The sequence below is a fragment of the Rhamphochromis sp. 'chilingali' genome, assembly GCF_963969265.1.
Source record: "Rhamphochromis sp. 'chilingali' genome assembly, chromosome: 19".
NCBI lineage: Eukaryota > Metazoa > Chordata > Actinopteri > Cichliformes > Cichlidae > Rhamphochromis > Rhamphochromis sp. 'chilingali'.
This window is the reverse complement of record NC_137946.1, coordinates 2403595-2422202: the sequence shown is the minus strand read 5'-3', so window position 1 is coordinate 2422202 and position 18608 is coordinate 2403595. Positions and strand designations below refer to the sequence as shown.

The 18608-nt window shown below is 42.4% G+C and overlaps 1 protein-coding gene across 1 annotated transcript in view; it reads right to left on the bottom strand.

Annotated features, from left to right (window-relative positions):
* The window catches only part of uvrag (UV radiation resistance associated gene), a 98053-nt gene that overhangs the window by 11403 nt on the left and 68042 nt on the right, over positions 1-18608 (bottom strand). The window contains exon 14 of the mRNA XM_080867259.1: positions 937-1028. Coding sequence (XP_080723385.1) covers positions 937-1028 — 92 coding nt within the window. The remainder of the gene's footprint in view (positions 1-936; positions 1029-18608) is intronic.

Here is an 18608-nt window from a genome sequence, read left to right as displayed (position 1 = left end):
GGACGTTACATCATCATAACTTAAAACAAAGTATTCTTTTAGCAGCACTTTCAAAGTCTTTTGTAAATAACAGTCTATGTGACAAACGCAACGAATGGCTGCATCAGATCTTTATTTTCATTTCCTACTAATGACCCGACTACTGCGCTGTATATTCTGTATTAATCTGTTGTTTAAGGCAGCGGCCCCCAACCATTTTTGTGCCACGGACCGGCCTGTAAGGTGTCGCGGATAAATACAACAAAATAAAACCGGTACCAAAAAAAAAAAAAAAGACGATTTATTCATAACATGCGGGAAAAGAGCCAGGGAAATTAAGTTAACGATAAAAACCCTGAAAACCATAAATGTCACACCCGAGCGTCAACTCTTGCGGCCCAGTGCCAAACGACTCGCGGAGCGATACCGGTCCATGGCCCGGGGGTTGAGGACGCTGGTTTAAGATACAAAACATGAATGGCACTATTGCTGAGTAGCTGACTAATTCAAAAGTAGTCTGTTTGTTTTGGCAGCAGTGCTATTAGCCTACTTTGGCCCATTTCATGGTTAAAATCACTAACAGGGACAAAAGTGTTTGTAAGTGAGCGTTGAAAAGTGTCAGACTGAAGACTTTGTCCTTTTTCTAATAGTTCAGCTTTTGAAAAACGTGCTGGTCATTACTTATGTAAATTGGCAGCTTGTGTGTTTAGAAATGTGTGCGTTGTTAGCAGATCTCCAGCAAAAATGTCGACTCCAAAGTTGGCGTGTTTGAGACTGTCCATGTCCATTTGCCCTGCTTAGTAAACTTTACAAACTATTAACTTGGAGCATGGCCTATACTTTGAATCTAGCTAATCACAGCTTGCATGTGAAGCTGCATGTGTCTCTTGCAAACACAGAGCAGATTTCTGAATCATCTTTAGAACCCACTGTAGAAAGTGTCTGCGTCATTCTTACCATCGCACCATCAGCCCATGTTCCAGGAAGTTCTTCAGGTTGGGTAGTGTCTGCTGCAGGTCTGGGGTGGTCAGTCCATGTTGATATCTCAGCTGCAAGACAAGGGAGCCACATGCTGTGTCATTAACTCCTGACAACCTACCACGTTGTACTGAGCCACACGTAACCTTACACGTAGCGTATGGTGGGCCGGCACCGTTGCATTTAACTCTGACACATGTGCACAGTCTCCATGTTTATAGGAGATAGAAATATTACCTACAGAAGAAGTCTGCATTCTTTCGCCATGACACAGTACTATTCTCCCCTTCAGACTATTATTCATCTGGACACAGAGTGGGCAGTCTTCCCTGATAACAGGCATGTGCGCTAATATGTAAAGTGTGTGGAAAGACAGGAGATGAGATGCGGGTGGCAAGAAACAGCAAACACGTTACTGAAACATCTGGATGAAATGGGGCAAAGACAGGACATTAGAAAGCCCATTACATTCTCCCATGATCTCTCTCTCTCTGACTTCTATATTTGGCCTTGAACAGTCCCCTCCTTTTAGCCACAGCACTTTATTTCATGATGATACAATCAAATCTTACATTTAAAAAAAAAAAGAAAAAAAAGAAAAAGTTTCAAGGCCACTTTGAACCTCCAGCACTCGTGTCTCCTCCAACAGTTGAGTGATGTCACAGCAAGCCATCAGTTGTCCCGGGGAGTTTATTTAACCTATATCACTGAACAGCAGAGGAGCATCATGCCACACGTCTAGCTTATATCTCAGAGGCCCCTCTATCACATACACACTGCCTACATCGGCTTACATCTGTTTTGTTTCCACTTGGGTGCCACAGCAACCACTCAAATTTCTTTTTTAAACACTTCTGTGGTGAAGAGATGAAGCGCACATGACTATGGCAGTCCACTCACTCAGGATGCACTCAGATGCAGCTCGTTGATATACGAGCACTTAATGGATAAACGGCCTAACTGAAAAAGGAATTAAGGAGAAATAAATGTTGAGGCCTCTGAGGTCAAAGATTAGATTTACCTGAAGAAGAGAGATATTTTCAAGGTCGTCAGTAGGGTTGCCAACTCCCTGAAAAATAAATAAGGGACACCTCGTGGCCAGGGCCGGGCGACCCAGTTGTCTTCACCCTTCCCAGTGTGGTGAATTTTCTAGCTCTTTTTTTGTGTGTGAAATTATTTTTTTAACCATTTGACTTGAATTTGATTTAAGTAGATGTGTATTCTTTGTGATATGAACACATGTGAAACAAATGATCATTTAGCCATTTATTTTTAGCTCAAAATGACAACATTAACACAATAAAACAGGTCTCTTTCTTAAACAGAAGCCTGTCATGCTTAACTTTTGAGAATATAAGTAAATCTTTCTTTAAAAGAACTCTGTCCTGCTTAACTTAAAATAATAGAAAACAATAGAAAGAAAAATATTCTTGTAACAGTGCACATTTAGTGCATTTAGTACAATTGGCTTCAGCTGAGGTATTATTTCAGCTTTTCTAATGCTAATCAGCTGCTCCTGTTTGTAAACCCGCTTGTTCCCATGATTACGCATCTTAACTCATCATCATTATTCATCTATGTATTACTTTTATGTATTAGTCATCTATTTGTTGTAATCATCTATCCTTGCAGTCGTTTATTACACAAAATAAATTATATTATCACACTTCTGGCCACATAGCGCTGATATTCACTGCACATGCCCATATTAACTTTTTCCAGCCAGGTGTTTTCCTTTTCCCATTCTTCCCTTTCTCTGAGGGGAACAAACATTGCTGCTCTAACGCTGGGCTCACACTGTGCGGTTTTAGGCCCTTTTTGAGTGGTCGGACCGATTTTGGCCTTCATCGTGCGTCGTGTAGTATACGTGGGGTAACGAGAAGTGATTAACACCTCACGACCAGCTCCCGATCATCAATCGCTCGTGAGCCGCTCACACTGCTCGCGCGCAAACACGTAAACGCCGTGAAAAAGACGGCGCAGCACGGCTGTGCAGCGTGTGATCTGGACACAAGCGATGGAGGCACAACTTGTAGAACTTTGGAAAGCTCATCCGAGCCTTTTCGATGTGGCATCACAAAATTATCACGACCACAACAACCGTGAAAATAGTTGGATTTACACTGCTGCTCATTCACAGCTGCCTGATCAATGTTTTTCATTAGCAATTTAGCAAAGTTGATGGTGGTGGTGTGTCTGTGTGAGTGAGAGACAGAGAGCGAGCGACAGATTTTCTGTTATAACCTTCATTTTATGGAGGCACAGTGTGAGCACTCAGGTCGCATCAGAGCATCGGGCGGTATAGTGTGAGACCTGCATCGTGACCTACCAACGTCTAACCCCTGCGAGTCAATCGTGCAGTTTGAGCAGGAGCTGAATAACGCGACTGAAAAAATCGCACAGTGTCTGCCCAGCTTTAGGTGTACTGTCGTCCGAGACTTGCACCGCAGAGTCGGCGTTTGTTTCCCTGTTGGCCATGCTTCTTGTTGTGGTCATCTGTTGTCTTCCGGTATTTTCTCCGTAAGCGACCTTTCCTCGACCAATGAGATGAGCGGTAATCTGAATTGTCATACTCGAATTGTCATAAGTGTGCTGTCAGCTCATTGGTCACAAAGCAGGAGAGGGGCTGGGAATTATGCTTTCCAACAAAGCGTTAATTCCATAAACATTTATAGACTACTTTTGATTCTCACTGTATTACGGGACAAAGTGCGTCCCTTATTAGCTCAATACGGGACGTGTACTTTTGTTTCTAAATACGGGACGATTCCGTATTTTAAGGGACGGTTGGCAACCCTAGTCGTCAGCAGGCCTTCAGACACATCCATACAAGCTTTTTTTTTTTCTTGTGGTAAATTTTGTTGTAGTGGCACAGTAGCCACACCTAACATTTAGGTTTCACAATCCGGTGCTTTTGTGGGGCTCTCTTAAATGAAGTGTGCGAAGTGATTGTGGTTACAAAGCACAATTAAAGAGTGTATTTTCTGCACTAAAAATCCTTTAATTTTCTCAAAAATCATCAGTGCGCCTCATGTATGAATTCTGGTCGTGCTTACTGACCTCAAACCGATTTTCTGTGCTACATGGTGCTCAAAACTCTGTCAAAAATGTTTTAGCACGACTTTGCTAAGCTACGAAGCCGCACCGCTTGATGGATTGTTGGAGCATTACAGCTACCGTAGTCAGGAGCCTCGCAGAGGAATCTGGGTCCTAAACTCCGTCTGTTTCAGGTCCCAAGTCAAGCGAACACTGCAGCATCACAGAGTTACAAACAGAGGAGGAGCCAGGCATTTGAAACACCCGGGGCTTAGCCCTAAAGGGTAGTATGCATGTGGGATTTTTTTTTTTTTTTGAGGGGGGGGGGGGGGGGGGGGGTGTAGAAATGACTGAAAGATTAATAGGCTCTGTTTTGAGTTTTGTTCAAAAAAGAATGACTTCATATAGGGAAATATATATATCACACATGCAGGACACCTTAAACTAGTTTTTTAATTGAGCAGCAAGACAGAACGAAGTCGGGGCTGTACAAGACACAGGGACTAAACCCCAATTCAACCAGACCCAGAACTGATCCAGAATTAAAACAGGACTACAACAGTTCAAAAGCAGGATTGCTGAGGACTTAACCAAGACATAATCACAATCAGAACTAGATGATAGTAGCACTAAAAATCATCATAGACCTGCACTACACTTATTTATTTAATTCTACCAAAGTACAATATTTAGATTGAGAAAAGTTTATATAATTATTTAGCCTTGTTGTGCAAACAAGCCTGCAAAACTTAATAAATATAGAATTTGAAAAATAGCAAACCTAAAAAGAAACACTAGGTACGAGATACATGAGTACCTATGATACAGTGATACTTTTAGTAAGCAACCATTTGACTAACATGTGTGTCTCACCTGCTCTTGTTCATCTCTGTTCTGTCCTCATTCTCCATCTCAATCTCTGCTCCTCTCTCGCCCTCTCTGTTCCTCTCTCTCCCTCTTTGTGCTGACAATCATCAAATATACAGTTGAAACCAGATATTTACAGACTCTTCAGATCAAAACACAAACACTTTTTTAATTGTAACATCAAATCAGACTAAATGTTTATTTTTTTAGATTGATAAATATAAAAACATATTTGTTAACTTTAAGAGTAAAGAGAGAAACTGTCTGTGTTTTTTAATTGCAAATGGCACCAAATTGTATTCAAATTGAGCCACACTTATGGAGCTCCACAGTTCTGTTCCTGGTGTTTGGTTGACATCTCTTGATTTTCCCATGTCACAGAAACAGGCTCTGTGTTTTGCCTTATATGCATCCACAGCTGTGCCACCAATTTACTCACATGGACTCTACTAACCTATCAGAAGCTTCTTCAGCTCAGAATGGAATCGTCTGGAGTTTTCTTATTAATTAACAATAAACTTAGTGTACATGTACTCCTAAATTTGATGAAAGTGATAAAAATAGATCTCTCTCTCTCTTTATTCTGACATTTAACTAATTCAAAATATATTTCAATATTTATCTAAAACAAAAGTTTACTCTAAATTGATGTTGTACAGTAAAAATGTTTTATGTTTTCTCCCTAAAGTGTAAATATCTGGTTACAAATGTGAATATCCTGCTGTGTACTGAAATCCCTCTTGTTTTGCATAGAAATATACTGAACAACATACAAAGCATAATATATAAAATAACATTTACCTGAGTTTTTTCTTTGAAAGAACCCTCGAATGTCCATTCTTATATTTCAGTACATAACTGAAACCGAATTAGTCGGGGAGGGTAAGAACTGAAAATATGAAATAAACACACGTAAGCTAAGACTCTCTAAAAAATAGCATTTGTTCGGCTTTTCATTTCGCCATTTGTTGATTCACTTGAAGAGCAAGTAAAATAATATTGGTCAAGTGATCAGTTTGATATCAATCTTTCGTGATGCACCGTCATATTTACATTATTTGTACAGTACGAATGATTTGCTTTGGTACCTGGTCAAACTTAAGCTCTCCTTAGTATGGCTGGCTGCGTTTCTCCAACAGCGCACTCACTGCTGGCAGCAGCTCCCCCCGCCCCCTCGCTCAGTCGCTTAGTGCCTGAGCTTGGATCATACCAATATCAGGGGGGATTCACGCACAGTCGTAAATTCCCACAGTGTGCACTATGTGCTTCGAATATTGTGTGTACTTTTTGTTTTATACAGTTGTCAGCCAGACATCTAACTATGAAAAAATTACACTCCAAAATACCCCGGGCTTCTGACAAAACAACCCGGGCTTAAGCCCCGTAAGCCACCCCCACGCTCCGCCCCTGGTTACAAACTGTCTAAATTCTTTAATTTTTAATAAAATGATCAGCGTTGCTGCTTTACCAGGTGTAACAATTAAGTTTAACATCCAGGCATCCATGAAAACAGAATGTATTACATCTAACGGAGTTAGAAGTTAGCAGGAAGTTAGCTCGCTAGCTTCCACCTAAACATGATATAGCATGTTCTGACTGAGAGGTTTCTGAAAGAATTCAAACGTACAGCTCTGCTATCACTTCCAACATAAATGAAGACAGAAAAATAAACAGCAGTGACGTTTGTAGGGTTGCTGAAGTTGGGCTAGCTGGTATATAATGATGTGCTACGTAGGGTTGCCAACTCCCTGAAAAATAAATAAGGGACACCTCGTGGCCAGGACCGGGCGACCCAGTTGTCTTCACCCTTCCCAGTGTGGTGAATTTTCTAGCTCTTTTTTTGTGTGTGAAATTATTTTTTTAACCATTTGACTTGAAGTTGATTTAAGTAGATGCATATTCTATTCTTTGTGATATCAACACATGTGAAACAAATGATCATTTAGCCATTTATTTTTAGCTCAAAATGACAACATTAACACAATAAAACAGGTCTCCTTCTTAAACAGAAGCCTGTCATGCTTAACTTTTGAGAATATAAGTAAATCTTTCTTTAAAAGAACTCTGTCCTGCTTAACTTAAAATAATAGAAAACAATAGAAAGAAAAATATTCTTGTAACAGTGCCAAGCTGGTCAAGAAGGCTCACCAGCGCCTCTTCTTCTTGAGGACTTTGAGGAAGAACCACCTGTCCTCAGACATCCTGGTGAACTTCTATCGTTGCACCATCGAGAGCATCCTGACCAACTGTATAACAGTCTGGTACGGGAACTGCTCTGCCTCGGACCGGAAGGCGTTGCAGAGGGTCGTGAAAACTGCCCAGCGCATCGCCGGAGCACCACTTCCTGCCATAAAAGACATCTACAGGAAGCGGTGTCTGAAAAGGGCTGGGAAAATCATCAAAGACCCCAGTCACCCATCACATGGACTCTTCACCCTCCTGCCCTCTGGGAGGCGCCACAGGAGCCTCCGGACTAAGACCACCAGGTACCGGAACAGCTTCTTCCCCACAGCTGTCAGACTCCTGAACTCTGCCTCCTGACATCTGACCCACGTTAAACTCATGGACTGAACATACACACACCCACAATGGACAACTGTACCCTCAAACACAATAATAACATGGACTGAACCACCACTCACAACCACTAGCACTTTATATAGCCTCTGTAGAAACTATCTACACCCTCACTTATCTTAACTGCACTACTGTATAGCTCTGTAATAATCTTTCTGTACATTCGATAATCTTTAATCCTACAACTGTTTACAACTTGCATAGTTCCCATTTCTGTATAGCTGTATATCTCGGATTCTGTAAAGTTATTTATTTCATATTCTGTATAGTTTTTCATATTTATATCCTGTTCATAGCCTGTACATAGCTTGTACTCACTACAGCCTGTACATACTTATAGTTATAGAATATTCACAACATACTTCACACCGTGTACATTATAACATACCATAATAGACCCATTTCTGTAATATACTCACATGTCTATATTATTGCTAATATATATTGTAATATATCTATATCACTAAAGCACTTCTGGATGGATGCAAACTGCATTTCGTTGCCCTGTACCTGTGCATGTGCAATGACAATAAAGTTGAATTCTATTCTATTCTATTTAGTGCATTTAGTACAATTGGCTTCAGCTGAGGTATTATTTCAGCTTTTCTAAAGCTAATCAGCTGCTCCCGTTTGAAAACCCGCTTGTTCCCATGATTACGCATCTTAACTCATCATCATTATTCATCTATGTATTACTTTTATGTATTAGTCATCTATTTGTTGTAATCATCTATCCTTGCAGTTGTTTATTACACAAAATAAATTATATTATCACACTTCTGGCCACATAGCGCTGATATTCACTGCACATGCCCATATTAACTTTTTCCAGCCAGGTGTTTTCCTTTTCCCATTCTTCCCTTTCTCTGAGGGAAACAAACATTGCTGCTCTAATGCTGGGCTCACACTGTGCGGTTTTAGGCCCATTTTGAGCCGATTTTTGAGTGGTCGGACCGATTTTGGCCTTCATCGTGCGTCGTGTAGTATACGTGGGGTAACGAGAAGTGATTAACACCTCACGACCAGCTCCCGATCATCAATCGCTCGTGAGGGTGTCACCACAGCTGCTCGCGCGCAAACACGTAAACGTCGGTGAAAAAGACGGAGCAGCACGGCTGTGCAGCGTGTGATCTGGACACAAGCGATGGAGGCACAACTTGTAGAACTTTGGAAAGCTCATCCGAGCCTTTTCGATGTGGCCTCACAAAATTATCACGACCACAACAACCGTGAAAATAGTTGGATTTACACTGCTGCTCAATCACAGCTGCCTGACCAATGTTTTTCATTAGCAATTTAGCAAAGTTGATGGTGGTGGTGTGTCTGTGTGAGTGAGAGACAGAGAGCGAGCGACAGATTTTCTGTTATAACCTTCATTTTATGGACGCACAGTGTGAGCACTCAGGTCGCATCAGAGCATCGGGCGGTACAGTGTGAGAGTACATCGTGACCTATGAACTTCTAACCCCTGCGAGTCAATCGTGCAGTTTGAGCAGGAGCTGAATAACGTGACTGAAAAACTCTCACAGTGTCTGCCCAGCTTTAGGTGTACTGTCGTCCGAGACTTGCACCGCAGTGTCGGCGTTTGTTCCCCTGTTGGCCATGCTTCTTGTTGTGGTCACCTGTTGTCTTCTGGTATTTTCTCCGAAAGCGACCTTTCCTCGACCAATGAGATGAGCGGTAATCTGAATTGTCATACTCGAATTGTCATAAGTGTGCTGTCAGCTCATTGGTCACAAAGCAGGAGAGGGGCTGGGAATTATGTTTTCAAACAAAGCGTTGATTCCATTAACATTTATAGACTACTTTTGGTTCTCACTGTATTACGGGACAAAGTGCGTCCCTTATTAGCTCAATACGGGACGTGTACTTTTGTTTCGAAATACGGGACGATTCCGTATTTTAAGGGACGGTTGGCAACCCTAGTGCTACGTGATCGCTAGCGACACAGCTATGTTAGCATAACATAAACACAGTGAAGCTGGAGGATGAACGCCAACTTTTTTCCACTCGATAAAAGTTAACGTGAGGGTTCCTGGTGGTTAGGGACAAATGCAATCGCATGGCAGGATGCTGTAAACGGACCAAACTTCAGTCAGGAGAACAACTGAGATAATCCATCCACAATGCGAGGTTAGTCATTAATATACTGCAACAACATGGGAATAGAGCAGCTGCCAGAGAACGCAGCATTAATGAATCAATGGTACAGAAGTGGAGGAAGCAAGAAGAATGAGTTGAGGAAAGTTTGACTTATCTGACTGTTTTTGTTTCACTTAATGCGCCTTATAATCTGGTGCGCCTTATGGTCCGAAGAATACGGTACACAATAAAAATTCCCCAAATTATATTTATATGCATTATTTACCCAAAGACATAAGTTTCACTGTGTAACCAACAGGAGAGCAGTGAGGCTTTGTAGAGGACTGCTGCACACTCGTCTCTCAGCTCACAACACAGAGACCAGTGGTAACTGTAAGGATATCCATCTGAAGCCAGATTAGGACCCGTAACAGCGTTGATGGAGCTGATCTGTTCAATTCTGCATTTTTCTGTGTCAGGATGATGTGGTACTGTCACCCCACCTGGCAGGTGGACGGTGTGAACACAAGTTGCGGTTTGATAAGGTTTAAAGCAAAAATATGTTTGGCAGTAGAAGCTCTTCAAATATGAGACACCCAGACAAAGACCAAGCATGGCTCTTGTAAAGCTTGCTTAATAGCAAGTAGAGGCATAAAGGCACTGAAACAAAAAGGTCCACTCAACATAAATCCCCTTCAATGTCAACAGCTGCCAGAATAATGTGCACACTGTATGGCATGAAGGGTACAGTATGTGTATGATGGACTGAAGTGTTTTGCATCAATCTTGCAGTGTGTTTTTGCATGTGTGTGTTCTGGTCTCAAATGGTCCGTGTCTGTTAGGGGAGCACCAGAATCAACAGCTCTGACAGTATCAGAGGGAGGTTTTATCAAACACAGCTCATAGTGGGGGAGTCGGAGACAAGGGTGACACCTCAAAACCCAGCTGATGATGGAACGGTCCAAAACCTACGAGAACAACACAGAGATCCCATTCATGGATCAAGGTAAACATCGGGGTTCTGACCAAGAGATGGTGGAACTGGGTTTGAATCGGTAGGCCAAGATCAATAACACCAACAGATTTAGACCCAAAGAAGAAAAAGCACAGCAATGTCAGCAAAGTGGGGCTGGCTGCTAAATGCTACAAAAATTCAAAACCCTTTCCTACCTCACATCAGTCCCAGAGCTTTAAAAAGGAGAAAGCAGGAATCATGAATCAGATATAAGTATAAGGTTAAAGCCTTTGTAGAACATAATGTATGTTTTCCCTCTCAGTTAGGCAGCGTAACAAAACGCTATCTTTAAAATCCCATTACTTGGCCTGTGTTCTTGAGTGTGTGAAAAACACTGATGTCAAATTACATGGCTGTAAGTTCGAGTGCGTGTGGAGGAGGAAAAGCATGAGCCTGCATTTGGATTTGTTCCTTTTATTGTTTTCCTTATGATTAGAAAGTATGCGACGTGCAGCAAGCGGATATGAGCGAATACGAGAGACTGATGGGTGACGTCACAGTCTCGCTCCCAGTGATCTTCAGCACTGTGGAGGCTGCCGTGAGCAATTCAACTTCTGATGTGTTTGGTCTTGTTTTGTGCGACATACAGTCGACCCCCCGTCTACACCTGCCTCTGTATGACATCATTGAGAAAGAATATTCCTAATATAGTCACATCAGAAACATAAAGACACCTGTGGGCACAGAAACCGTCACTCTACCTGGTGTTCAAATCTTCTTTCTGCAAGGGGCAGCCAAGCAGAAGAAAGTAGGCTTAATAGGAAAGTAGGAGCGAACAGCTTGTTTCAGAGGATGAGGGACTGCACCAAGACGTAGTACGATGTAAGAAAGGTTATTACTGAACTGCAAATCATGCAAAACAGCTCTAGTACCATCTGTAGAAAAATACATTGTGCTGGAAATGAGCACAGTTGGTATAAATATGTCCGTCCTGAGGAAGCCCATATGTGGTTGCCTTGTATTCTGATGAGGAACATGGCTGATCCTTTATAATGTATGCCTCCTACAAGCCAACGCTGAAGAATTCCAAACTCTACCTGCATGGATATTCACTCAAGCCAAATCTCTGCCAGTGTGCACCAACAACACTTGAGCTAAGTGTGTGCTTGGCAGCAGTGCAGAGCCACCAGTGCTGGGTGACTGCAGCTTCACACAGTCTCTGTAATGAGGTGTTAAACACATTCAGACAGTTTGTAAGGCTGAACGCATACAGCCCTACAGCTGACCCAGTGCTCAGCCAGCCAGACTATCAATATTCATAAACCAGTCTGGCCCTTCCTGGTAGAAGCTGCATTAAGTTTCTCCTCAGGGTTCACAGGGTATGTGTATATATATATATATGAGTGCTGCTTGTGGCCTTTGTGTAGGGAAGACATTTTTCCTGTAAGCTGGCTTCCAAATATGCAAGCATCAACCCTCTTATTTCTTCTTCTGACCCGCCTTCTGATCTCTAGACACAAACAGAAAATCAAAAATGGAACGTAGAGAGCTGAAAATACTGCAAAAGAAGATGAAAATTGTGAGAACCCAGCAACAGCGGGCCACAGGCCTGGGATCAGCAAAGCCATGAAGCTATGGCAAAGAGCTGCTGAAGCTAGGTTAAGAAGAGAGGTGGTGATCAGTGAGCAGTGGTGTGGCTTCATACTGAGAAAGAACACTACAGATGTCATGTTTGTTTTGATTGATGGAGACGTATAGAGAAGTTAAGTAGGAGTTGCATTGTGTCTGTGGAGCTAAAGAAAGCATATGATAGAGTAAGACAGGAGCTGTGGTACTGAATGAGCAAGTCAGGAGTGGCAGAAAAGCATATAAGGCTGGTGCTGCACATGCATGAGGACGGTGAGGTAACATATGGGTTTAGAGGTAGAGGTGGGACTACATCAGGGGTCTGCGCTGATGTTTGCAATGGTAACTGACAGGCTGACAGACGAGGTCAGGCAAGAGTCTTTGTGGAGTATGATGTTTATGTGATCTGCAGTGAGAGCAGGGAGCAGGTGGAAGAGGGCCTGGAGAGGTGGAGGGATGTACTGGAGAGAAAAGAAACCAAAGTCAGTAGATGTGAGACAGACTACATATGTGTGAAGGTTTATGAGCTGAAATACCTTAGTTCAACCATCCAAAGCAACGGGCAGTGCACAAGAGAGGTGAGGAAGAGAGTGCAGGCAAGGTGGAGTGGGTGAAGATTAGCGTCAGGGGTGAAATGTGAGAGAAGGATAGCAGCAAGAGTGAATGAAAAGACTGGTAGAGATCTGCTATGGTGTATGGTTTGAAGACAGCTGCGCTAACAAAAAGAAGGAGGCCGAGCTGAAGATTAAAAGCGAGCAGAATGGACAGTATTAGAAATGAGTACAGAGATGACAAAGTTAGAGAAGCAAGGCTGAGAGAGTTTGCAGACCTCAGAGGAGGTTTACAGATGTAAAGTAAGAGGACATGAAGAAAGTTGGTGTGTCAGAACAGGATGCTGGAGATATGATGAGATTGACGCAGATTCACTGTGGTGACCCCTAAAGGGAGCAGCTGAAACAGCAGTAGTGAGAAAGACCTGATGCAGCTTAATGGCTTAAAGCTGGGTGTTATTTCCAACTCTGTGCTCCATGAAAGCTTCGACTGCAGGATGGAAACAAACAGCTAAACAGGAAGGTTTAGATTCTGGTCTAAAAATTCAAACTGTTTTTGGGAGTGTGTCACTGACACCAAATAAAAAAGGGCTTGTTTTCTGCTGCGCACAGCAGGATTGAACTTTTGCGCAAACCAACAGCATGCAGAAACAATCTCAGTGTTTCTGTTAGCAAATACAGAGCCGCTCAAATAATTGCTCAGAATCAGATCACTTGAGAGAGCTTGTCATTTCCAGTTTCCCTTTCATACCTCCTTGTGATTTATGCTGGAGTCGTTTACGTGTTTGTGCACGAGTGTGGATGCGTGCTTTCATGCTGCCCACAGGGTTCCTTGTAATAGGGCTAACCATGTCGTGGCAAGAAATTCCCAGGGCCCATTGAGGACAGCTGAAAGGTGAGAGGATCTAGTTCGGGGTGGGGGGTTGGTGGATTGGGGACACCCACTGGGGCTTTTTCAAATGATGACATAGTGAAATCGATCTAGCAAGGGATCCTCCCTGCTGCACACGGTTGTGGGTATGTGTGTACATTCCCTTCAACAAAACCCACTCAGGGCTTTGGAGACTCTGCAGCGCGTCTAGTGGGTAATCAGTCTGTATGACAGCAGGGTTTATTATGAGTGTGTGAGTTTAGAGAACGAGTGCAACTGACCCATCACATCTGAGAATTTGGGGACTCATCCCTATTCATCATCAAGATAGAGGAACAGCCCCAAGAATGCAGCAGTGTATACAGGCCCAGCTTGCCAATCCACTGGAGCCATGACCACACACACAAACACACGCAAGCTGAACAGGGCTGGCGGGAACCAGTCAGTTTACAGTACATGCCACCCATCATTTGGCAAAATCTGCTTGTTTGCTCTGAACTCTGTAAAGACACTAAACAAGCACAGTACTAATCACATTCAGATTAAAACCACTAATATGGGCGTTTGCTGAGAATTTTGAGGTTTATTACTGACGACGCGTTGCAGAAACGGTCGCCCAGGTAACTGGTTTCTGAAGTCTGATTTCGAAACCTCAAGAGAAGAAAAAACAAAAACAAAAGTCACCATATTTAGGTCAGACAGAGTCAAGTTATCAAGCCTGGTGAGCAAGCTGCATCCCTGGTGCTAAATAATAAACTAATAAAGTACTCGACTTTAACTCATCACAACTAAAGCACAAATTTTTTGAATGGACTATACTGCACAGCGAGACATATTATTTATCATGTAACTGTATTAAAATGCTCCAAAAGGCTGCAAAAGTGCAAAGGTGAGAGGTCCAGTTCAGACTCGAATTAGCAAAGGTGACGTCTAGCAGACAGCTACTGCCGACAGCTGAACACCTGTCAGTTACAGCACACTTCATTTTTCGCCCTGGATTCGCCTGCCATGAAAGGGTAACTATCTGTAGTGGAACCAGGCTACAAACATGCTTTTCATGTTAAGTTTAACATGATAGTCTCTGGGTTTCACCCGTTTTTCCACTCCCGGAAATGCCATTTTTGCCATTTTTCAACTAGCATTGTGTTTCAGGATCAGAGGTTGCTATCTGTTGCAGCCCAAAACCTGAACTTGATGAGTTAAAAGGTGAAAGTCTCCAAATGAAACTCTGCAGTATCATATGCATGACTAGCCTGTCCACTGGGGTAAAGCCAGGAACTGTTATTTTACAGAGCACATAGGTTTTACATGCTCCCTGGGGAAGGTAATCAGGGAGCTCATTAGGTCCTATGACAGCTTGTTATAAGGGGGCTAACCAGGGGTTCCTCCCTCCACTGTCCCTGTGGTCAGACTGTGTACGGGATACTTCAGCAGAGGCAGCGAGGCTGACCCAGGCATTCGTTTTCATACTTAGACCTCATATGTTGAGAATTGGAGCTTTGGGAGATAAGTTGCCACAGACAATTTTTCAGAGCCGTGCCTTTTCTGGTTAAGATGATTGATTCATGAACAGCTTACATACCAGTGAATTACAAAGAAACAGAGCATACGTAGAAATAATATTACAGGAGCTGAATGATATTTTGGTGTAGCAAAATCCCCTGTAACAAATGATGACCATTAGTGTGGACTAATTCGTTACAGCGTAATTAAACTGTTCCCGTCACTCCTCTCATCATGATAGATGGAATTCAGTAAAGCCTACAGTGCTGTTTGTTAAGCCAAAGCTAACACACAGACCAAGTTTTAAATTACTATTAAAATCTGGTCAATTCTAAAAAGCCCAATGAAACTGTGAAAAAGCGTTACTGTACTTAATGTTGCATTTACCTCAATTTGAACCAATATGGGTTGTGATGCATATGGGCCGTCCCTCTGTTCAAGTGAGACATGCAATAAAAACAGCAGTTTCTTGGCTGATTAGAGCAGCTTTGGGGCAGCTGTGGTGTCTTTTCGGGTCGTTTGGCTGGTGCGTGAAAATCACCCGCCCCACACGCAGCACGCGTGTGTGGCCAGAACTGCTTTGCAGATGATTTTGCTGTTCTCATTATAGCTGCTATTATATTAGCATCTGTGTTTTTGTACAACCAGCGCACGCAGTGGCACGTCAAAGTACATTTTGTTCATTTGTGTTTGCAGCGATCCACACATACAGCTCTGAATCTCTTTTCTCTGTTTGCCTTCGTATCTGCTGCAGCCAACGGCTTCAAGGTCGAGTCCAGCCTTCAGGAAATAAACATCTGATTCACCTCAGTGGGCTGATATGGTGGAAATGTCAGAACACCATATTTACATATGGGGAGATTTCATCTGATATGTTATTTTGATGTTTCAATAAACAGTTTAAGTCAGGAGAAAGATTACAGCACTGGCATTATCTTTGTGGCTAAGCTGCAAAACCAGGCCGCAAAATTTCTTGTGTTATACAGTTTATATTTATACAGTTTGAACCTACAATACAACATGATTTAACCAAGCTCTGCTTGAACTTTGAACATCAGGAAGAAAACAAATTATTCTGGATTTATAACTTTGAAACTGAACCTGAAAGTGAAACTTTCCTAAAGGGACAACTGTGCCCTTACATCCCATTTGAACTTCCCTCTTTGCCATGTTTGCAGCTGTGAGCAACAATTAAAAATAAAAGCAAATGACATTTCTGCTCTTACGTCTTAATAACAACGTGACACATCTGTGTTGCTGTTGATGCATCTTTTCTTTGTCTTTCTTGGCAACTGCAACCAGACAAGTGCATCGCTAAGAACGCTGAGTCTAAAGTCCTTCGGGGAAGTGTTCGCTGTTACCAGTGTTTCCCAGTGTTAACTGACCAAAATCTCATATCTCGATATAAGACATTTATCGTCCCGACAACAATATAAATCACAAACATGTTACATTTTCTGTAAATTCTGTGAATCTCGGGCAACTTGACTTGTGTGAAGAGTCTTCAGCTGGGCGTCGTGCACCTGGAGTCGAGTGTTTTGACTGATGCGTGAAACTGTACACTTTTAGACATAAACTGTAACAGCCACCAGTATCTTTGTATTTATTACACGGCGTGCTGCGGGGGAAAGCCTGTTCTAAGCTTTGAGTCTGAGGTCATTTGGAGCGCCCGACGGCTCTTTTTTTGCTTCTCGCCCATAAACTCTCTCCACACTCTTTCACGTGATTCCTGCATAGGTGGTAGAAGATGTTTGTCGTGTCGAGTCTGAGGTGGGGGCCGGTTTCCTGCATAATTTGCAGAGTACAGTTTTCTGGTCCATGTCAGACTTTTGATAACAAACCCATGTCCGTGCTACAGAGGCAGCCCCTCGTTTAGGAATAAGGTCCTGGTTTGTTTTGACTGGTCCTTCTGTTTGTCATCATTTTAGTTTATTTTGAAAATCTGAACTGGATCTTCAGCTTTACTGTGAAAGGTTTATGTGGAAAATAAACAAGACGACGGCGGAGCCACACGCTGGGTTTACCATCGTTGTTGCTAACGACAACGCGTAAAAACAGTCGCTTGTCCGTCCGTAGTGTGGTTATTTTAAATATAAGAGAAAGAGAGAACTTTTAGAAATTAATATAGCTGCTGCAGTGACCATCAAAACGATGAAATATTGCCGTAAACAGTTTATTTTGGGACACCATGAAACAAACGATAGCGTAAAATGAAACGATGTTTTTATATCGTCATCAGATACATATCATCATATCGAACAGGCCTAGTGTGAACCTTCACTATCAGAAGAGCCATTTTTGAGCAATTTTTGATTAAAAAACAAAAGAAAAACTCAAAGCCTGAAGTACCATTGAGAAAACTGCAACGCACCAAGCCATGTTTTAAACACACACACACGCCGTCCTGTTTTCAGAGTAGTGACCTCATGACTCCCTTAATGTGATGCATTTCAGGGAAACCTGGAAACTGTAGCGGCAGAAAAAGCTTTTTTACTCTCTCTCCAAACAGGCTTGCTAGTAGTTGGATGTGAACTTAAATACATTACTGGCATGTTGCAAAGCTAGTATTAGCTTCATACTGGTGTAACTACGGCACCTCTAACAAATACCAGAAACCAGCAGTTACACTCAGAAATACCTTCTGGTCTTATCTCCAAGTTTTATCTTTTTTTGCCTTTTCCCCTCCTCAACCCCGTTTGCTTTCCATTAAACAGAACGTCCCCTCTGAGAATCTCTTTCTAGCTCACTGGTGGATTAGAAATGGTTGATTATGTTTGGTACAGTATGGTGCTCCTATGATTCCACCCATCTGGCCTATTCTATCCTACACAGTAGGCCCATAATGAAAATCAGCCTGTACAGCCATCAATCATCCACTAAATGAATTATATTGAAACGGTGGGCAGGATGCACGCAAAATGGCCGAGACAAAAGGGCAGCAGATGGGAGTAGTGAGAAAAAGTGACGTTTCACGGAAGGACGAGCATTTCTAATGTTGTACGTGGTCGTGTTAATCGCCGACCTGCTGTTTTTAGATTCTGCATTTGCGGCTTTGAGTTATCCGACAGGAAAAACGTCAAGTGGCGCAATGCAGGTTCAAAACCTCAACTGTCGTGCAGCACAGCGCACAACATGAAGTCCAAGTTGATTAATCACCAGAGCCTTTCATGTGTCTGAATAAATATACAGAGGAGGGCTGAAAAGTTGTTTGAGTCTGGCTAGGGTCATTCATTCACAACAAAAATTCACTTCCCTTAAGTTCCGAGCAGCTCTCCGGCCTTGAATACACGCCACGGCTATCATCATCCACTCTTTGAGCCAAGCTTAGAATTCATAAACACTGCGAGGGTTTGCTTACCAACGAGAAAGACTTCCCACATCTTTAGAGTTTCAAGAATCACCACCATGTCATTCACAACTTGTAAAAAAAAAAAAAAAAAAAAAAAAAAGCATGACTATTTTCTAGCCTAAGTATTTCTTTTATTTCTTAGTTTAAAACATCAACCCAGTTACATTCGATTAGAAGTGGGCTGCATGCAAACGCAGGCAACTCCATTCATAGCTCAAACACCAGTGCAGGGCA